The sequence below is a fragment of the Myiozetetes cayanensis genome, unplaced genomic scaffold, assembly GCF_022539395.1.
Source record: "Myiozetetes cayanensis isolate MyiCay16 unplaced genomic scaffold, myiCay2020 scf6-25, whole genome shotgun sequence".
NCBI lineage: Eukaryota > Metazoa > Chordata > Aves > Passeriformes > Tyrannidae > Myiozetetes > Myiozetetes cayanensis.
Genome location: NW_026087853.1, coordinates 53,651,879 through 53,675,083, shown reverse-complemented (window position 1 = coordinate 53,675,083; position 23,205 = coordinate 53,651,879). Strand labels below are relative to the sequence as shown.

The 23,205-nt window shown below is 39.5% G+C and overlaps 1 protein-coding gene and 1 long non-coding RNA gene across 2 annotated transcripts in view; one reads left to right on the top strand and one right to left on the bottom strand.

Moving 5' to 3' along the window:
• The window catches only part of LOC126650555 (uncharacterized), a 271,938-nt gene that overhangs the window by 11,387 nt on the left and 237,346 nt on the right, over positions 1-23,205 (top strand). The window lies entirely within an intron of this gene.
• The window catches only part of FAR1 (fatty acyl-CoA reductase 1), a 36,995-nt gene continuing 27,986 nt past the window's right edge, over positions 14,197-23,205 (bottom strand). The window contains exons 10-12 of the mRNA XM_050335482.1: positions 21,459-21,588; positions 19,455-19,582; positions 14,197-17,151 (exon numbers count right to left, since the gene is read on the bottom strand). Of these exons, the coding sequence (XP_050191439.1) occupies positions 16,989-17,151; positions 19,455-19,582; positions 21,459-21,588 (421 nt within the window). The 3' untranslated portion in view covers positions 14,197-16,988. The remainder of the gene's footprint in view (positions 17,152-19,454; positions 19,583-21,458; positions 21,589-23,205) is intronic.

Genomic DNA, 23,205 nt, shown 5'->3' with positions numbered 1-23,205 from the left:
CACCTTTTTTATATGTATGTAATATGATCATGCTGTGAAGTACAGACATGGATGTACAGCCATCTCATCACACATCTGTTTTAGAAGGTATAAATTACAAGTGTCTCAGCAGTATTTGGCAAAGTTGACAGAGATTAAGGGTTTAGACCAGGCCTGCAATGACAGGCCAGAGCAGCTCCCAGCAGCACATTCCAACAAAACAACAGAAGAGCTTTAAAAGCTCAAGAAAATTGATTTGAAGGAGTTGGCAGGGCGGATGTGAAACCTCAATAGGTGGAACACTGAACTGTGCCACTGGTCAATTCTCTTGCAGCAATTCAGTCAAGAACTGGAAGCCTTTAATGAGCATTAGAGAATGCTACAGAAACCACATTATTCTCAAAGTCAGGAAGGGGCTTTTGCCTTTCATCTGCAGATGTGAGATATTCACACAATGAGCAGGAGCTGAAGCTACTGAATTCTTTACAAAACAACTGCACTACGTCCACCTACACTATGCAGGCAAGTTTTAATGCCAGCCCTCTTTCTTTGAGACAGTTATTTCTGGCACTGGGAGGCTAGGCACTATGTTTATTTGTGGCTCAAAGACATGTAAATTCAACCAATGCAGACTTAGTGTTAAATTAAAATGAACAAGCTTTATTCTCAAGTTGATAAAAACAGAAGACTGAACTAAACTACCTACAAATTCTATTCATGCCTAAGACTTCATTGCCATAGGGTTTGGCCACAGAGTTATGAGCAGCACTATGCACTTTGGCCAGTTCTGAAAAAATAAAAAAGCTAAAAAACCAACCACAAAACAAAGTAGACAGCAAATACTAACTCCCTACAGGAAAAAAACAGCTGAAACACACTGAATAGCAGCGTTTCTTTCACAACTTTGTGCACAATGCAACCCTTTTTATATAGGAAAATGCCATGTCAAGCCCTCAGAACACTGCAGTTCACAAATACTGCAGAATGCTGTAGTTTTGTGCCACTCTGTGCTAGTTTATATTGAATTAGCACACATCACTTGCTGCACTGTTCCTTGCTCTAATGCAATATGTATGGGGTTGCATCACTAATTCATGAATTAGGAACTCTCTACCTTCTCTAGAGCAACAGTCAGGGGTAACTGTTGTTTTTGATATCTTTTCATGCAAAAAAAAAGCCTCAACATATAAAGCTTGAGTGGTACATTTGTGTATGGACAGATGGATGGAAGGAAATGGAGTAGGACAGATAAATCTGCAGCCATCTTCAGCGAGGCACATCTTTACTTCCAGACTAACCTACCAGAAAAATTAAAAAAAAAAAAAAAGCCAAAATAGTGTGTAAAAAGCCCAAACCAAACACTCCCACCCCAATATTTCTACCTGCAATGTTAGAGATCCTCTGTGGGCTTGGTATAGTCTTTGGAATACTGAATTGTTCCTAGGTAGCAAGAAAGCAAACTGAAAGGTTTCTGCAACTTCAGACCCTCTCTCAACTTGCAGGAAGGATGCCAGATTTAGGACTATGAAGAGTTAACAATTCAAATAGTCTCCAATATTATCATTGTTACAGGCAGGAAAGAATCATGCAAGAAGCGAGTGATTACTTAATAGGTGTGTTGCAATGTGAGTCATTTTTCAAACATCAGATAGAATTTAACATTGCAGTGCCCCAAAAGCCTGTCCTATGGACCAGGATTCAGCACTGAGCACAAGAAACTTCTGGTTACAGCCTGATTTTCTGTGCTTTCACAGCCTTTGTCACCTGGGACCTGTGTCCAGCCAAGGTTTTCCTACCGCTAGATTAAATTAAAAACAAAGTTGACAGACATAAAGCAACTGTCTGAACTTCACAGAAGTGGAGAAGCCTGGACAACAGAATTTGGTTCACCTTGCCTTAGAACTTCCTAAACCTGAAATTTTATTTTCTTTTTAGTTACACTCATTCATTCCTCATTCTGAAATACATGGTTCATGGTACAAAATTCTATTACTAAATGATACAATTAAGTAAACCAAACTAGAATTTCATCTCAGTTAACATTGTACAAGTGGTCACTGCAAAGGACAGAATAGCAGAATGGCTGAAATAATTTGAAAAAAGAGACAAGCAAAAAAACCCAAATCAATTCAGAACCTCTGAACTGCCACTCTTCTGTTGCACAGTTTACACATCTTTCTGACCGTTTGGACATGCAGAAGCTTCAATATGTAAAACTGCATCTGGGGAGCTATAGAGGAGTTATGAGAAGTCCAGCTGAAGTTAATAACTCTGACTTTTTGGCCAAAAAAACTGAGGCCAGAGGAAGCTCCATTTTGCCATAGGTTGATTACTATTGGCACTAAAATGTCCCAGCAAGAACTGCAGCCTCCATTAGTGGAAAGTTCTCCACTATAGAAAGCTTGGGATTCTTGAAGTATAAAAATGCTGCTTTTAGAATTAGTTTGTTGGTTTTCAAATCATCTGCTGCTGTGTAGTTTTAATTGGCCAGCCTCAAATGGCATCTGAGCTGGGTTGTTTGCTTGTTTAGACATTTCTCCCTTTCAGGAAAATTCTCTTTACTCAGAACAACCTTCTTTCCCAAGAAAGCATTAAAAGTAATTGTGCACAAGAATAATATAACAGCTTGGTTTGGAAGGGATCTTAAAGATCATCCAGTTCCACCAAGCCACCTACCATGGGCAGGGACGCTCCCCTCCCAGACCAGCTTGCTCAAAGGCTCATCCATCCTGACCTTGAATCATTGGAAATAATTGCCTTTGCCATCCAAATACCCTTGATGCAATATCTGTTTCAACAGAAGACTCACTTTTCTTTTTCAGTTGCACTCCTGCAGTTGGAATCAAAAGGAGCAGAATCAGGCCTACCCTGTTTGCCAAGTTCCACCCTGAGAGGCTTTAGGCTGCAGAGTTCGCTGTGGAAACTCTGACAGACTCCTAACAACAGGGGCTCCAAGAGATGTTGCAGGAATGGGGGCACCTTGGAGCTGGTGTTCGGAATTTCTCGTATTCCCCGTCTCCACACACAGAGCATTTGGAGCTGTGTCAGCAGTGACAGGGTGCAGCATTGCCATGTCACAGTAGAGATAAACAGGTGTGTGGAACCAGAGATTAGAGCTCTGTCTCAGGGCATCTCAGCACAATGATACGGCACCGTGCAGAGTCAGACAACGGATGAGCAGCAGCTGCCACAGCAGCCACACCACTTGTGTCACACAGCCCAATGAAGTTTTCAGAAACAGAGCACACAGTTATTACCATCAACATGCTCTCTGTCTATTCATCACTGCTTACCCAAAGGTCTGCTGTTTGCAACAACAGCCCATTGTACCAGTCCTGCTGTGAAACCTCCTCTTCTGGCTTGCTCTCCCCTATTCAAATGAGTTGTCACTCCATCAACACACTGAAGCAACAGCATCTGCAACATCGTTATTAACACTGTACCAGCACTTTCGGCCACTGCTTAGCTGTGCATTCAATATGGCTTTCATAATTAACTCCACTACACGGCTCCTACAGAGTTTACAGGAAAAGTACAGTTAAAATGACTTCCCCCCCCCCCCCAATGTGTGCAGTTACAAGCTCCCAGGTTGTTTCCATTAACTGGTAGGAGGACAGTGTTTTTCATGGAATGTAACTGAACCTACTGGTCTACTTTCGCCTTTCCACTTATTGCTACCTGCTCAAGCACGTGCAGAGAGTATTTTTAAGACTCTGATGCTGTCTCTCAGCAAGTTCATTTACCACCTGTCATGCTTTCAACCACAACAGTAAACAAACTACAGCCAACACATCTGAATGTAGACACAAAAAGAGCTCTTATGACATTTTTCAGACTTTATTAATCCTTTCTATTCAAAGCTCAGTTGTCCTGCAGCAGAACTTATTGACTATACATGCACCAGCTCTCTGTGCAGTACCTAAAAACTCAACAGAAATAGAACTGTAAGGCTCCAAACTGCACAGTGCATTCAATACACCTATAGGGATAAAACGGATATGATAAACCTTCCAGCTCTGTAGAGCAGGGGAAACCCTCTTTCCTACCTTGCACTGCAAGTATTTAGGCTTTTACTACAAAGATAGACATCGAAAAGGCACTCATACATTTGTGTACACATATATATGCTTGTAGAGCTTACACAAAAAATAAGAAAATCCTGTATTTTAGAAGGGATTTTATCTGGAAGTATTTATGTTGGGGCTAGCATTTTTACCTGCTATTCAATAATGAGATGGAAAATGTTTAATTTTGTTACAATATGGTCTGCCTAAATATCACAACATAGCAGGTATTGTCTGCAAAGTGTTAAACTTAATTCAAAGAGTATAGACTGTATAGATTATTTACTCAAGTAGTTTGACAGCACCACTTACAAATAGTCCCGAGGCAAGACTCTGCTTAAGAAGTTAATTACCAGGTAAGAGAGATCTGGGTCCTGAGTTTCTTAGTTCCCAACAAACAACTAACCTTCAGTCATTCTTTTCTAAGGGAAAAGAAGTGAAAGAACAGCAGTGTCAGAAAATCTGCTAGGATAATGTTGCAGTCTGAGTACATAATGAGGGCAATTACCTGCCATTGCTTCAGAACACTGAATATTACATTCCTAGTGAGCTTATGTCATGGTTTTGCCCTGGCTCAATTTATTTTTACACCCCCCATACAATTACTATCAGTTGAGAGAAGGTTTACGTAGACAAAAAGAGACTGAATTGAAAAAAAAGTATGAGTATTTATTATTAACAAACTAAAACTAAAGAATTCTATTTACAACAATTCTACTTAAGTAAAAGGTATTATGTATTTACAAAAGATACTTCTCCCCTCACCTTTCTTTATATCAGTCTAAGGAGGAGAAGCAGTCCTTTTCCATTCTTAGAGTTCCAGTTCTCTCTCTCCCTCTAGTAACTCTGCAGCACTTTCATCGCAGCTGGAACTTCTTTATCTTTCTCTGTGTCAGCTTTCAGGGTTGGGCTTACCCCCCTCCTGGGATAAAACCGAAGGCTGGGGGTTACCCAGGTCCTGAAGGGTTTCCTTCCATAGGCTTGCAAGGGGACACTTGCTTACTATGGATCTTCTTCCACAGGGTTACAGGGGATAATGGTTTAAGAGTTCACCCCTGTTTCCCTATGGAGGTCCCTCCCCATGGGAGAACAGTCCTTGATTGACTTCTCGGCATGGGTCTAGTCTGGATCCTTTACTTGGATCTCAATATCCCACCTGAGCTGTTTTCTGCTCCAGCGTAGGTTCTCTTAGGGTCACTAATCTCCAGCACCAGCAGCATGGATCCCAACATCCCTACCCGAGCCGTTTTTCTGTTCCAGCGTAGGTTCTCTCAGGGTCACAAATTTCCAGCACTAGTAGTATGGATCTCTCACTGAGATCCCAAGCTTATCTGAGCCGTCTCGCTCCAGCATAAGCATCGTCCCCTTCGAGGGTTACAAAGTCTTTAACAGGACTCTGCCTTATCTGAGCCGCTTCTGCTCCAGCATAAGGCTTTCTCTTTCTGTTAAAGTCACAAATCTCTGGTGTATCCACAAGCTCCTCTGTGAGCTGCATGGGGGGTCTTTTCACCCCAACAAACTTTTACAGGTGGCAGGGTTTTATTTTTCAGTCTTTACCCTGCTGAAGGGAGGGAGAGCGAAAGGGAGAAAAAAGCAGTTCTCCCCCCTTCGAACTTTTCTTCTCTCTCCTGCGACTGCAGCTTTGACCTTGAAAATTCTGTTATCTCATGGCTGGAATTCTTCTGCAGCGGTTTCTCGTTTAAGCAGTTCGTCTTTTAAACTTCTTTTTTCTTCACTCTCTCACAAGAAAGAAGAGAGGCTTCAGTGCTGCACCTGCCCCCCCGGCCCAAGCCGGGGAGGAGGGGGCCTTGGCCCTCCTCGGGCCCGCTACCCTTCTACATGGCTGCTGCTCTTAATTTCAACTGCCCAACCAACCTTCTCTTCCGTTTTCTTAAAGATGTAATTAGCAAAGGCGTCACTGAACTTTTTGATTGTTTTTTTTGTCCGGAAATCACCTGGACAAAACCATCCTCAGCCTCAGGGATGGGCTGGTGGGCAAAACCACGACAGCTTACTAACACCCAGGGTTCAAAATGTGAGCAGTTAAATCTACTGCAGCATTTATCAACTCACGTCATATGTTTCCAAAATTACTTTAGCTCCAAGACATCCCAGCCAGTGGCCAGGAGTCTGTTGTTCAAAACCTGCAATACAATCAACATTTCACTTACAGCCTTTGTACTCTTTACCCTTTCCTCGGATACTTCGTTTTGGAAGAACAGAATTAAACAGCCTGAGAGACATCATCCTACAGCAATTTTGTCCAAAAAAAAGACTAAAACCAATTCCTGCAGGAGCAAAAATCATGTTGGTAGTAACTTAGTAAGTAAGTACTTTACAAACAAAGTTTCTATGGCAGTTAGAATTTCCACCCTAAAGGAAAGGACAATAGTAGGAAGATTTTAAGAGAAAAGTGATTCATCATCCACCTTCCTTTTCAACTCTAATTTTCCACTCCTCTTTCAGACAGGTGCAAACACTACCACATGCACTGTAAGTTTTATTTAATCCAGTTGTATAAAATCAGATAGTTTTTTACCATTTTCCCATTCATTTTATGCACAGGTACTTCTTGCTATCACAAGGTAGCAGGACAGAAGGCTTTAGATGAGTCTCAAGCAGTAATTTCTGCAACAAGGATGTAGAAATCCCATCTTCCACACCTATGTCAAGACACTGCTGGCAACCCATGCTACCCCACTGCATTTCTGGTGCCTCCCCAGTAAGTGATAAGCTTGGAAAATCTGGTAACATATGAGCATCTACTACTTGTGCATACTTCAAAGGCCTCCTTTGGGAGCTCATCAGCAGGCACAAACTTAAGAGCATTTAATTCCACGGCACAGCATCAGCCAGCAGCCCCAAAGAACAGTAAATAATGCAATATCCAGACTGATTTTGTGTCTTCTCAGGCCAAGCAGGGCTCTTTCATACAGTGTGGAGCCCATGGGATCCACTCAGCAGGACTTGAGAGGGCAGTGGACTAGTGCAGTTTTGAGACAAGCCAGTCACCCAAGTGCTGGCACAGGTCAGCACAGCCATTCTATATTTAGCCTTCCTGTGAAGCAGCTATGTTTTGAAAACAGTAATGATCGGGGGTTTCCTCCCTCAGTTCCAAAAGGAGCCGCAGGTAAAACAGCAAACCAGAAGTCAGGAAACAGACACAGAAGAGGAAACACTGGCCACATGCATCACTCTCTATGCGTATGTACATGGTTATGGAGATTATGAGACAGGTACACACTAAACACTTTGGAATTTTTATAAGTTATTATTCAGTGCTTTCAAATTGCAAAGTTCCTAACATGATTAACACAACTAATAGTTCAAAGGAGTGTGAGAACTCAAATTGAGAGTGTGAGAACTCAAATTCACAACATTCTGTTGTGAATATACCTGTTCTAAACAGAATTCTGTCAAAAAATACTATTTCCAGTGAATGTAAACCCAGCAATAAACCAGAGGGCTGGACACAGAAGTCATGTGCACTGTATACGCAGTTTGAGAAGCCCTATAAAAAACAATAATTAATACACAGCCTAGTATTACAAACAGATGAAAAGAAAAAAGTAAAAAAGTTGGTTTTCATTTCACACATTTTATACTAAAATAAAAACTAATATATTTTATAACAAAATTAATATTTTACATTAAAAATTAAAAATCAGGTTTTTTGAGTTGGAGCACTGGCTAGGTACACATGAACTCACACTGATATTTTCTAGGAATTCATACTAGCCCTCCAAGCTACCCAGGCTAAGGATACTGAAGGACTGAGAAGACATAAAGCATTACACAGAGGCAGCTAGTGGCCATTTATTTAGTAGGATATTCAAGTTTTACAGAACCCAGCAGCTGTGAAACATCACCCACAAACACATTATTACCATAGAATCACAGAAAGGTTTGGGTTGGAAGGGACCTTAAAGATCATCCAGTTCCAATCACCCTGCCATGAAGCAGGGACACTTTCCACTAGACCAAGTTGCTCAGAGCTCCATCCAACCTGGCCTTGAACATTTCCAGCGATGGGACATCCACAACTTCTCTGGGGAACCGCTTCCAGTGCCTCACCACCCTCACAGCAAAGAACTTCCTCCTAATATCTAACCTAAACCTACTGTCTTTTAGTTTGAATCCATTCCCCCTTGTTCTGTCACAACTATACATGCTCCAATTAAAAAAAAGCCAGAAGAACTGCAATCAGAAGAACTATGGCTGCAAGAGGCCTGAAGTTGAGGACAAATGCTTTCTTTATATGCAGGGAAGGGAAGGAAGCAGGCTGTCCCTCTGGAAGTGAGTATTTACAAGTCAGCACAGAGGGGCTGGTGATACATGAAAGATGAACAAATTCACTGTAAGTCAGCTCAAACAAGACACTATTCAAACGAACCTCTGAGCCTTTTCTGCTCTCTCCTATTTGCCTGTATCTCCTATCTGCTCTCTGCCTATTTGCAGCTTTCTCTTACCTGCAGTCTGTGTCCATGTCAGTCTGTGACTGAATTCCTAAGGAATCCCATTAAAGGGCTGCCACTGAAGAGAACAAGCAACAGTTTCTAGGAGAGCAACTGAGAAGATGCAGCAGCAATCAACTCTGAAAATCCCGTGAAAGGCACGGGAGACAAGTTGGGCAGGAAGATTAACAACAAAAACCCCTCAGTTTAACATAGTGGTAGCCCATCCTTTCAGCATCACTGGAGGCCCAGGTGAGCCTCATCTTCTGCTCTAAAGTCCCAAGCAGTTCCTGTGCTACACCTGAGTCTTTTTGCAGTACCACATGCTAATAACTGCCTGTTCTAAACTCTCCCACCTGAGTTTCTAAGAATAAGAAGGTGATCTTGAGATAGGAGCCACTCAATGTTTCATAGGTGGGAAGAGGAAGGTGACCTGCAAGATTTCATGCTTTAAAAATTATAACTGTTTATCACGATGCAAGTCACCATCTTCACTTGTCATGTTTTAATAGCTTCATAACAGAAAATGCAAAACGTGTCTTGCTGTGATGACAACATCTCAGGATTATGAAGGGTGTGACTTTCAGTGTGCAGGTGACATTGCCTTTCCACTTAGCATATATTTTCTAAATTTGAAGTGCTTGAAGAGATTGTTCTTTCAGGTAAGTTATCTTACCATGCCAACAATATACCCAGCTTAACCCTAAAAGGTGTCTGACATAGGAAAGTTAATTACTAAACCTACATGCCAGGCACCTGTAGGGCTACCACAAGTGAAAGGAGCATCTGTTTCCAAATTCCTCATTCTGCTTCTATGCCAGCAACACTGATCACTGCCAGGGTAATAACATTTCACCAAGACAAGAAGCACAAACCCCAAGAGTTTCTACCAGAAGGACTAAAGTCACAAGGCTGCATTTAAGCTTAAAACAACAAAAGAAGTGCCAAGAAGAACTGGCTGATGTTTTAGCACCTGCTTTCTGGTCTTAGCATATTTTTTCGTTTGTTTACAAAAGTTAATTTCTAATTAGAAACAAAGTTATTTGATTTGTATTAGAACAACCTTTAAAGAGAAAAGCACTAACTGCTTATATATTCTGTGGCTCCGAGGTTTCCCAGCACTTTGCTTTCTATCAAGTCTAATTAAAAAATATTTTAGCTCATTAATTCATGTATAATTAGTACTTACTACCAATGGTTCATAACAGCACTTTCCCTGCAGTAGTAGTGAAGACTGATAAAACACTTGACTTCAAGTGACTGAAAACTTGAAAACATGAAACTGTTCTGTTCTCTGCCTAACCAGGGGACTGCTATAAAAAAGCCTTCACTGAATACTATTGGAATGTAAGTTCCTAAAATATCTTCAGCCACCTAATGTTCTGCAGAATTTCCAGTCATATTTCATGCTCTTTGTACTCCTATATAACTGCTAAGCACCTACTGGCTCTGAAATGCACAAACCATGTGGAATGCGGAAGCCAGCAAAGTAGCAGGTAATCTATCCAGAAGGTCACTTACTGGGCTAAGTGCAGCACATTCCTATTAAAAATGGATAGACTTGGTTTTAAATTAGAGTCACAATGAGTGGAAGTTATCTTTCATGTTTTTTTTTTTCCAAATCAAATATTTAACAGAGGAAAACCACGGGTGTCACTGACAAGGAGAGATTAGCTGTGACTTAAAACCACACACCTGGATTGAAAAGCAGTGAGACATGCTCTCCCCAGTAACCTTGCAGGTGCATAATTTAGACTGAAATGTGTTATCACAGGCAAATTAGAAGCCTTTCATTTGCTCAAGAATTAGAATTTAATAGTATTAAAAAAACAAAGTGGCATTTTCCCTGGCATCTACAATGCCTGACACAAATGAATTGTTTACAACCAACAGTGTACAATCCTTTCTCTCCAGTCAGTCGGGTGGGGTGGCAAGAGCAGAGGCACCAAATGGTGGCATCTGGGGTGGGGATGAAAAGGAGCAGACAGTTTTTAAGTGTTGGTTTGCTGAGTGCAATCTCACACTCCATAAAATACTCCAAACATACCAGAACTTACTGAAGCACACTTAAATCCAGAGCTCTGGTCTTCCTTTTTGAAAAGCCTCTTCAGCAAGGGGAGATGAAACCCAAGACCTAAACACGGAAGCAGTCTACTGGACTGTCCTGATACAGAGGAAAAGGGTGATTATTACGAGTCCTACACTAGATTGTGCTAAGTAGGTGATTACAGGCAAACAAACAAAACAGAATGCTGGGGGGAAATCCCTCACTATTGTCTCTGGAACAAAGCTCTTTCCCTTGCAGGCCTGGAGAAGGGTGAATGAACAGAATAGCCTGTGTTGTTAACTCACAGTCACTCAAGGGAAAGCCCAACAGCTTCAGCAGCTACTCTAGCCTGAGGCAGACTTGAATCTTTACCCCCATCATTACCAGGCACAAGACTCTGAAACTATAAGCTTTGTGCACTATGCAGCAAATAGCAGGTTTCTGAGCTACACTGGCAAAGCCCTTATGAAACAGGAAAGGTAAGACAGATTTGAAAGACAGAGGCAAACAAAAACCAACTAGTCTCTCTCAAAGGAAAAGTAACTTCACACAGTTCGAGAATTACACTTAACTTAGTTAATAATACAACTTAAAACTTCAGCATATCAAATAGAAAGTCCCTGAAGGAACATGAAGCAAGAAACTGTACATCACAGCCAAGTGGATCACGAAGTTTCCATTCTTCCTGCTACGAACTTACAGCAGCTAACAAGTTCTTTTGTTCTAGCCTAATTTGTTCAAAATTAATTACCTCCTTAAGGTACAAGAAATTATTTTAAGCCTATTTGAACAGATTGTGAGTCTGTTAATGGGAGTGATTAACGTGTACTTGTGGGACAGACTGCTGCACTTTATGCCACATGAGTAACCTTAATTGCAAGATTTCTATCCTGTAAATGGCAGGAACCTCATCTTCCACAGAGGCCACAAAATTCCACACTATCAGCAATACTCCAAACAGCTCTTTAGCTGCTCTGACTCCCCAAGCTGAACCTGAATCTCTAAGCTGAATAAGCACTGCCCTAGGAGAGCACGTGAAGTAAGAAAAGCCAGATGTCACACCTGCTCCCTTAGAGTTAACTTACTGATTTATCTGCCTGGACCACAAGCTCTACATAGAATGCAAACCAAGAACCATATGACACAATACAGTGTCAATACAGTCTTAATTCCACATACATAACATGAGAACTAATATTAAGCGTATTCACCCTGCTTCTCCCTTAATTTAACCATTTCCTTTTGCCTCCACAGGTCTCTTTCCTCCCCACCCCCCCACCGTGACTGCTTTTGCAAAGTCTCTGTTTATTTTAAGCATTTGCCTTATGATTCGGGATCATACTGAGACAGCTGTATACTAAAGGAAATCAAGTCTCCTAGCTTTAGATTCTTGAATTCCACCCAAGTTAGGTGCCTAAAACAAGCAAGCATAACTATTTGTGTCCCTGGACATCCAGTTCTAGGATAATTTCATCAGGAATGAAGGAAAGGAGGAGCTATCGAGTTTCATAAAGCTAAAAATACTCAGTTATGCCATCTTGAATCTGCATTAAGGCTGACATGATACATGAAAGTTAATAGTGGCTAAATACTAAATCATTTTCACTTAAATGGTGAATCAGATAGTTGTTGATTAAAACAAGGATATCATAACTACTTTCTGCTGGTGGTGGACTGGATTGCTGTTTCTACAGTAGAGACACAGAGAACATAGCACAACCTCTTACCTTATGAGACCAGAGCAATTTAAGATTTAATGTTCATTCTACATCCCAGAAAACTGTAACTAAGTGGTGGTTATAATTTTTTTCATTTCAAAGAATCTATGGGAAGAGGCCTTGCTTGTCCACATCAGGACATGAATTTTTCAGATGTGGTAGTAGCTACAGAATTACCATCCTGAAGGGAATAACAATTAAAACAGAATGAAGTTAAAGGTTTCTGGTAATAACCACTACACTTACTGTTACTGGCTATAACTGAATCAAGAGTAAAAAGTCCCATTCACCCTACCTAGGGCCCATGGCTCCAAGCATTCCAGTATTAATCAGTGCATTAATGTGTTGGAACTTCTGCTTTCACTAATTACTCATGGTTTCTCCTGCTTCCCCTGGTAAGAATAAAAGCTGCTCAAAGCTGTCATTGTTCCATATTCCAGAAAAGACAGTTGCATAATTACTAATTATCTGTCAGTGCAGGGAAAGCCAGAGTTTCTGCACTGAAGAAAAGTACTAAGATAACATTGAGGAGAAAAGCATTTATAAATACCTTGAAAGTGGAAGCAGGGTTAAATTTAGTTCGAGACGACAGAGCAGCAGCTCACGCTTTGGTTACACAACCTTTAACTCAGTCATCTGCAGACAGAAAGGAGGACAGAGTGGTCTGAAGCTCTGAGGAATATTCCGAGAGGAAGAAAAGCTAGAATTTAAAGTGAAAAGTGAGACCTGTCAACCTTCCCTTCTAAATTTATGATGGTATGGTGGCACGTATTGAAAATAAGAGAAGACAATTCATATCAGCTCCACTGGAACTATTTTCCATTTCCTAGAGCTTAACTCAAAACACATAGTAAATGTCTCCAGGCTACACAAAAACTGCACATACTTCAACACAGAAAGATTGGCAAACAACAAAAACACACTGAAAGGAATTCACTTACATTTCTCCAGAGTAGCAATTCCTCGGTGACTTTTCCTCATTTCTGTTTTGACATCTGCTCAGCAGATCAGGAAACAAGTAAAAATATTATGGAAAGTTTTAATTCCCAGCTTGGTGCAGGGTGCTCCTCAGATCCAGGTCACCTTTATAAACCTGTTCTTTGTTTCTGAACAATCTAAGATGTAATACTGTACTATGAAGAAAGGACAAAATGCTCACGAGCACAAGACATGAGGGACAGAACATCTTAAAAAATTTTTGTTCCTTGTTTCCATTTATGAATCTTTGAGACCAACAAAAAAAATCTATATCTGATAGTTTTAGTCTTAAAGGAAAGATTATGCTTAAAGCTGTCAGACTCCAAACCACAGCTTATGGATCATGCATGGTCTCCAGAACTGTGTTCTCGATAAAAGGAGGAAGAATCCGTGAAATCTGGATATTCCAAGAAATTAAGGTTAAAAACCAAAAAAACAAGGCATTTTGGTGATGCATTAACTTAAGGCTACCTTTTCCTCCCTCACCACAAAAGCGGATGCCATAAATAACTGCAGCTGCTTGTGATTCCTTGAGATATTAATCCTAAAGCTTCTGCAAAACCACAGTAGCCTTTTAAAACATAGGAAAAGCAGATGGTTTATGCTATTTAGGTAAATTTGAAACTAAGGCTGCAAATGAACAAGCAGTGATAGCAAGGAGAAAAGTAGCTAATACACAAAAATGTCACCATGACTAGGCAAACCTCACCATGTGTTTTGGTATTATCCCATGAAGGTTTGAACTGGGGGGGCAAGGAGGGTTGTGGTTTTTGTTTTGTGCTTGTGAAGGTTTTTCTGTTTTGTTTGGTTTTCTTTTTTAAAATGCAGAATCAGTCATGAACTTCATTGTTTCTCACAAAGGGCAGGTTTATGTATATTAAGCTGATATTTACACTGTCCAGTTATTTTCCACAAATTAGACTGAACACACAAAAAGATACAATGAACACTGTAACAACACTTTCAAGGGATTTGTTTATTTTTGGTTTACAAACAAAGGCACCCAATATTTCTGTTTATGTCTTATAAAAGCTCACAGATTTAGCATTTGTTTCCAAACATGTTCCTACAGCAGAGAAAAACATTACTGGAAAATGTAATTTTTTTTTTCCTGGTCCCAAATAAATACCAGTAACAGTTAAGTGATAACGATGTTTCAGTCTGATCTTCTTCCTATTAACCAACTGATACCCCTTCTGTAACTTGAAAGTCAAAACAGTGAATCGAGCTTCATGTACCAAAATATAGTTCCAGTATTTTTGACCAACATCCATTATGTGCAAACACTGTGTGAAGAACTGCAAGAGGACAAGGCTCTGATATGGGAGGAAACCCAAGAGCTTCAGATAGAATTTCACAGACTGACCACAGGAAGTGACAAAACCAGTGTAATAAAGGTGACACTGAATCTACTGGCAGCTAAATAGGATGACTGATGAATTAGTGTAAGATACCAATAGGGCACAGAACAACAGTCTCCAAAAAGGGGAAAAAAAGGGTTTCTAAATTGGCAAATATTTAAAGAGTATAAGTTAAATATCCTCATGTTTAAAGTAATCCTTCTCTTTGTTATTTATTCAAAAGACTACATTTCTAAGCAGTATTTTAGACCAGAAATAAGCAGTTCGTTGGCTTCATAGTTCCCAGTATTAACAAATCAACATTAAAAGTATCATGTAATAATGTTTATAAACAACTAAAATTCATAAGTTTTCATAAGAATTGTTTCACAGAATAACTTCCAGAATATGATGTACTTGTCTTTTGCAAACTTCAGCCATGTGCCAGCATGGGACAAGGGGTGTCACTGGACAGCAGGCACCTCTGAAAAAAAGTCTACAATTCAGGAATCCTTAAGCATACTTTCAGGGCTAGTAAGATACTTGGGAAGGCAACTAAAAATATAATATACCTAATGTATTTGTTAAAGTGTAACATCTTCAAGCACAGAAGCCTTAATTTATTTTCAGCCACAATCAGAGGTCTCTCACACAAGGTGTGGTCCTAGACCATTTAGGCTTTTCACCACTAGCTTTATATATACACAGGTCATTTTAAAAAGGAATTACAGCTTAACTATTTACTACAGAATATTTAGCTTCAACAAGGAAGCCATTATCTTTTCAAAATGAGATATACACCTGCAGGAAAGGTGTTCTCTTTAAAGTAAGAGTTTTCAGAAAAATAGCAAAATAAGTTCTTTATATATTTAATTCAAATAGGACAAAAAGATACCAAGGGCAAGCATAATGTAGTTCTTGTGTAATTAAGTCATTATTTGCCTTGACAGGCAGATTCAAAAACAAATTCATCAGTATGAATTGATTTTAATAAACAAACACTGGGCAAGGGTGCTGTTCAGTGCATCAATTAGAGGAACACTACAGTGTTCTCAAACCAAATGCTGCGCAACCAAAATTTAAAGGGATCTTCATGTATTGCCTTGGATTAAAGAAACAAGGATTCAATCTTTTCTTACAATTTGACATTTTTACAGATGTTTTCCCTACTGAAACAAAGTAACATGCAGAAAAAAACCCACCTGATTTCTTCAGATTTAAACCTGATACTTTAAATAAAAAGACTGATGGAAGAACGGTCAACATCTATTCATCTTACTCTGCTTGCAAGTATGATAATGTTTTACTAGGGCAGGGATGGGAAAGTGTGCTTGAGCATCGGTGTTGTCCATGCATCAAATTTCATAGCTCAAAGATTTAAAAAAAGTGTTAATCATAAAGTATTTGCTAACATTCCTTACGACTTAAAAACAGGTATATCTCTTAATGAAAGTCTATAGTTTTCCAGCTATTATGACCAGTAATGTAAATAGCAACTAAGCATAATAAATTCCTTTCCATTATATTTACCCTTTGTAGTCAGAAATGTAACAATCAAGTGCTGGCTCTGTGTTCCCAATAAAAAAATAATTAAAAAGAGGACAGTCAATGACTTTATTTGCCCCCTTCAGGGTTACATTTCCTTTTATCTGCTCAATGATAGAATCAATTCAGAGATTTCAGAGAAGCAAACTGTTCATGCCAACATAAATGCAAGTTGGACACAGCCAGTTTCAAGCACAGAACTGAATCACCAAGTACATTCTGAGGCCCAGATTATACAAAAGGTTCTTCAGTAAATAAAGAAGGCTGGTTCATTTTTTAATTTCTTTTTTCTTTTAAAGCAAAGGAGGCACCATTGTTGCATCCCTACTTTGAGGAGAAGGGAAGAAGTGGCAAAATGTAAAGACAAATTACAGAAGTCCTCAATTTTTATTTCAGAAGATCCACCATCACTTATACACTTTTGCAACTTGCAAAACCCTCTGTAATTTAGAAGAATTTCAAATAAATAGGTCTACAGCAACTAATATCTACTAAGTCAATATTTATCTTGCTCAATGTGGAGTAAAACTTAAAAAAAAAAAATCATGTTAAGGCAGATTTCAGTCAAACACTTTCCAAATTGCACAGTTATGTTGGTCAGTGGTCTAATACGTTTTCCCCAGGTCAAAGAGTTAAAGTTACCTAAATGCTTGTCTAATGCCAAATCAAACTGGCACTTGACCATTTTATTTCCTGTTTCCAGGAAGGTACACAACTAACATTACATATACCATACTGTTTATTTCGCACTCCAATTAAAAGATGAAATTATGCTTTTACAAAATGTGAGATGACTACATGTTACAGGTTTTGTGCAGTTAGACCACCATATGCATAGATGTCCTAATGCTAAATTCTCTTTTTCAGTATTTCATAGTACTGGAGGCTCTGAAGTAGGAGAGGAACTTGTAACACAGACTAACCACAAAGTACCAGATGTTTCTTGCCATCTGCGATCTTGCAATGAAGATGCGCCAGATCAGGATCACCAGGATTGTGTTGAAGCCATAGCGGATGTTCCTTAACCTGAGAAAAAACAAAAGAAATAATTAAGTGCCAAGATACCAGGTCTCAGAGGAAAGAAAGGACACTCTAAAAATTAACTGCCAGTGTAGAATTTGTTCTGTAGAATTCTGTTCATCTTAAGATTCATCATTCACTTAATGTAACTCATAATGTAAGTAAGTGGATAAGTGAAGGACCAAACAGAGAAGGTTCTTCATTGCTGAAAAGTGGAATGAAAACTAAGGAACAGAGCCAGCCCTGGAGCTAAACACATGTACTTCTGCTTTATAGCTGCTTGATAGAAACCTCTTCAAGCCAAGGTCACAGACATGGTAACTTATCTATAGAACGCTGCCAACCATGCCAAAAGCTATGAAATATTCACACTATGAACTTCCCTTCTCCCCACCACATATTTCAAACTTCATGTATATGTAGAAGTAACTCCAACTGCTGTTGACAACAAAAAAAAAAATTCCACCACATCCCACCAAACAAAACTCATTGGATTTTCCAGACACATTTCCAGCCACAGAATCTGGAATCTTCACTGCAGTTTTCAACTCCTTAGTTCTCAGGGAACTATATTTAAAGATTAGGAGAAACTAAGTGACCTTCTAGGGTGACTGTGATTTTTGAAGCAATCTTCTCACATACAGAGATGAAAGCTTCGAGACAAACAGCAACAAGAATTTGCTCAGATTTCTTAAAAACAGAGCAATCTCCGTGGGTCAGTAGATCATGACAATTTGTGTTTTAAAGGCAGTTCTTTTTAAGGAAATACTGCTCTTGTTTTAAAGGTAGGCTGAGTTTCTGTACATACTTTGTTTGCAGAAAAAAAACAGTTTAAACTTCTGTGTTACAAAAGCCAAGTCCCCTTTTCTATTTGAGGAACAAAGCTACCCTAGAGAAGCATTTTTGCCAGGCTGCCGAATCTGGGTAATACTGAAGTGGTGGACTCCTCAAATGCAGATTAGAGTTAAGACCTAGATGGTAACAAAAGAGACCAAGTTAATGCTTCAGAGTAAACCTCTTGCAAATAAATCCACTTATAAACTGAGAGCTGAGGGCAACCAGATGCTACTCCACTGCAAGATTATTTCTCATGTTATTTTCAATATGATCCTTTGTACAAAGAATGGCAACTATATGATAACTCCTATGCTTTTTAACAGCACCTAAATTAAATAAAAAAAAAAAAATCAGAAGAGGATGCCTTTTGAACTATTCCCACCATTATCACAGGTATGGTCTTTCAAAAGTATATTTGTGATTATAGTATATATCTACAGGAGCCCCTGGTGGTCTAGTGGTAAAGGCGCGGCGCTTTCACCGCGGAGACCCGGTTCGATTCCCGGTTCGATTCCCGGTCAGGGCCACTCCCGGGCTGATGGAGCTCGTTAACCCTTAAAGGCAATCCATCTACATCCTGAGGACCTCGCTGCCACCGTCCAAGCTCGCTTGGCCCCGGCAGATGAACCTTAGGATTAAAGGGTGGGCTCAGTTCCGTGCACACTGTGTCTCACCTAAAAAATCCAATGCGCAGGCTGGAAGGTGTAAAGACCTTCCCCGGATCTTCGCTCGCGAAGACTGGCCATTATGTATCTACAACTGCAAATCCTTGTCTTTAGAATGACAACTCAAGTCACAACCTAGATTGTTTCTCTTTGTGCTATCAGGGTAGCAGACATGATGTAGTGTTGCAGAACAAGATTAATTACTTTTATTCCACTCTTAAAATCAGAAATTCTGCAGCTGCCTTTATGAATCAGCCAAGAACAAAGCAAGGACAACTATGCTAGTAAAATTCTGGACAGTAGCAATCCACTCAAATTGGAGGAATTAAGCCACAGAGGAAAGGCTAAGGGAAGCCATCTCAGAGCACCAACATCAGTGTCCTGCTCTGAAGTGGAGAATCCCTGCCTGTTCACTCACCAGCTTCAAAAGATCACATTCCCAGAAGAAATAACTATTGTTCTATTAAACCTACTGAAACAAGCTATTCTGACCTTGTGTAACAGTGTACCTTTTTACCTTCCAAAATATACTTGGGTAAAATCAGAAACTATTGCACACACCAGTGATCAGAGCTATGACCATAATCCCAGACTAACACTGTAACTATTAATACTGAAAGCAACTCAAGAGCAACAAATAGAACTTCTTTAAAAAATGTTCCAGACCACTGGACTGGAAGAGGAGAATTGAGGAGGCCCAACAGGTGCTAAAAAGAAAAATTAAGTCATAACATGGAAAAGTGAAACTGGATAAAGGCAGGAAGATACAGAGAATATAAACAGAGGAAAATAAAAAATTATACTTACTTATTCAAGTGTTTCCTAGCTGCGGGGATGCCTGACATTTCTTCATTCAGCACATATTTCTTTGTTCCCATGCAGTAATTTTCCATGTATTCTGCCCAGTGTAGTTGTCGAACATCAAAATTAAACATCTGCACAAAATAAAAGCTTTCACTGTTAGTTGCCTAAAAATTCACCTGTTATATAAAGGAAAATAAATGTCTTTATTCCAGATAATTCCAATTTGTCTTTGATGCAAGAAAGTTATCCTATCCTTAATCCTCAGAATGACCCAGATTTAGATCCCATTTCTGACTTGACCACCAGCTTCTTATTTTCTATTACGTTGTTTACTTTTAGGCAACTAAATTATTCTATTATGCTCTGTGCCAAGTTCAGTTTGATAAATGCAGGGTTCTTTTAGCTGTGCTTAGAGTTGTACAGCTAAATTTTAAAAACAACTATACGAGTGTCTTCCTCAGCAGAGGAAGTTACTATGGTAAACTCACAACTCAAGTTTTCGTAATAAGCAGTGTTTGCAAGTTAAAGGTCAGGTGCAGCTCTTGTCATATAAAATACATTCATGCTGAACAGCCTTTTAGTTCTGCTACTGGAATCTCTCAAACTTTATTTTTCATAACACATCATCATAGCAAGAATGCAAAAGTAACAACACTTTCAGTTACTATTTCTGCTAATTCTTTCTTGCTGTATGCTAATCTTACGTAAAATTCAGCTATTAAAAATACTAACAGTCCAAAGCTCTGGGGTGTTTTTGAAACTTTTCCTGAACTCAAATTGCTAGGAAGAGACCAGAGGGCAGGAAGGGATAGAAATACCTTCCACACAAAAATCATGAAAAGATATTATATTTCTTACTTTTAGGCAGTTTACCTAGAAATTTGGCAGCTTTTCTTCAAAATAACTACAGAACTGATTCTGAGAAATAGGAAAGACATCTTAAGAATGACAAAACTGTTCCAATGCAAAAGGGAATTTGAGTGTTTCGAACTGTAACTGATGATTTTTATTCTGCTGAATATTAACCAACAACCACAACAGAAGAGAAGCTTAAACTTAGCTGGGGAGCCTGAGACACTGTAGGGCGAGAAGGTAGAGAAAATTGGGAACAAACTCAAGCCTAGGAAGAAGGAAGTGGTAGAGGAAGGTTTTAAGATTTGGGTTTATTTCTCATTATTCTACTCTGATTTGATTGCTAATAAATTAAACTGACTTCCCAAGCTGAGTCTGTTTTGCCCATGACAGTAACTGGTGAGGGATCTCTCCCTGCCCTTATCTCATATTTTCTCTCCCCTGCTCAGCTGAGGAAGGAAGTGAAAGAGTAGCTTTGGTGAGCACCTGCTTATCCAGCCAGGGACAACCCACTACACAGTACTCAGTTTGAGATTGGTTTTCTTTCTTCCAAAAAACAGTCTTCCTTCTCCCTCAACAGACTGTCATCCCACTTGTTTCACTTCTCCCCTGCATGGGGCAGTTTTAGTCACGCAGTGAGAGTGTGCTTCAGAAAGAAATGAGAACTTACATTTCTTTGAACACATGTGGCTCTATGGCCAAAGCATGGAAAGGGTATATGAAACTTGTTACTAGTTTAAAAACAAGCAAAAAACTCTCTCAAGACATACCTCCCATTCCTCAGAAAGGAGTCAGTGGTCAAAAAGTAAAGCTTTATTTTATTTTGTGATGCAGGTAGAAAGGTAACAGCTTGCCACTTGGAGGTTATGATACCAGAGCACATGATCAGGCCACTCCAAAGACAATCCACTTTTATATCAGGCCCCCTTCATGGGAGTCCTGCCCGTCCTCATCTCTGATCACTTCCCTGATCCAGCTTGTAACACAGACCAGGCACAACTGAAAGGATCACGCAGAAATCTCCAGTGCCCAGTTTGTACTAGGTTAGCTCCATACTACAGTGAGCAGCATTACTAGATCAAGTCCTTAGTCAACCTTCGATCAATAAGCTTATATTTCACTCAGTCTCCATGCCCACATCACACAGCTACTTGCCTTTTTGTCTTCAGGGTTTAGTTGGTTCATTAGCATAGTCATATTTTCATTATTCCAGGTCCAAGAATGGCTTGTGAAGTATTCTAACAACATCATGGCCTTATGAAGACGTGTTATTGTCTTCATCATCCTACAGTCCAAGGCATGGAATGGACAGATTACAGGGGTAAAGATTAATTCAAACAAGTAAAACAGACAGTAAGATTACAAATTTTTTACCCTACAACCCCATACCTCCCTCCATGTTAACATATTCCATCTTGCTCTGTACCTAAAGCACATTATATAAGAAAGATCAACAGGATATTTCTGCATAGTATTGAAGTGGACTTTGGCTGTTGGATCTTTACACAAAATCAGGAATTAGCAGACAGATCTCTTTTCCAAATTCTACTTCCCAGTGCAACAGTATGTTACCACCTCTTCTTTCTTACTGGGGGAAAAAACACTGTGCAAGGCCAGATCTCTGTAACAGAACAAAATTGTCACTAAGAGATCATGGTTTAAAACCATCAGCAGCAAAGGGCAGGAAAATATTTAAGGGTGCAGACGGATCATAGCAAATCCTGTTACATGACCATTCCATGCTACTTCAAAACATGCAGAAATACCTTCCATCATCCCTTATTATGCAGAGAAAGCAACTCTTCAAAACCATCACTTGGAGTACAGAGAAATTATGCCATAAGGATCAATTTGGGCAAGTTTCTCTTTGATCATACCATCTTAAGTGGACCCAGAAAAACGTGAGTCATCTCTCAGATGCAAAGCTTCCATATTTATAACAAGAAAACTGTTTCAAGTGTCACAGTGCTAGAGACTCAATTTTAGTAAGTACTAACTAATACCACGTGACCTGGTGCTATTAAATTCCTGCTTCGGGTGCTCAAGGTACATCCATCTTGCAGAAATGGAAAACTGCTTCCAATTTGATCCTTATAGGAGGATACACTGAGCATTTAAAGCACAGAGTGATACGAGGCGAGGCAAAGAAAGTAGAACCCAGCAATAACAGGAAATTGCTTTCCAAAGGTAAATTTTGTTCAATAAAGTCCACAGAAGCAATAAAAACCAACTGATTTTTCCCTGAAAGCTGCCTTGATGCATTCATACTTGCAGAAAGGATATAGTATCTCCTAAAGAAAGTATTTTGCATCACATTAGTGTCCCCTACTGTCACTAGTAGCTGGCATCTCAGTATCTAGGAATATTAAAATGTCCTCTTTTTCTTCTCATGGAATAAAGCAATACAAATCACCAAGACCACTGTATCTTTAAAACACAAAAAGCAAGTATTTTTCCTTAAACCCCCTAGGAATCTATTTACAGAGTAATTCAGAACTGTATTCAAACTGCATTCAGCTGATTTTATTAATAGGCATCTCTAGATGCGTTCAAAAACCTCCTTAAAATTTTACCAGTTGGGCAAGGTGGCAGCAGTGGGGGCTGAGTTGGACCAGAGCTCCTCTGATGCAAAAATAATTAGGAAATAGAATCTGCATTCAAAATATATCCTGTGCTATCAAGACTAAGCTGAACTTAAAAAAAAGCACGTTAATTAAGTCAAAAAAATAAGAAAACAACTTGAAGCTTGGGAAGCAAAGATCTCACTGGTCAGGAAGACCTCATAGCAAGGAGGCCTGGATAAAAATAGTGCCAAGTGGCATTTAAGACATTTTTCAGAGGTCTGTCCATTGACAGTCTTAAGATTATTTAACTTGACTTGCCCTTTTGAACCGTCCCAGTT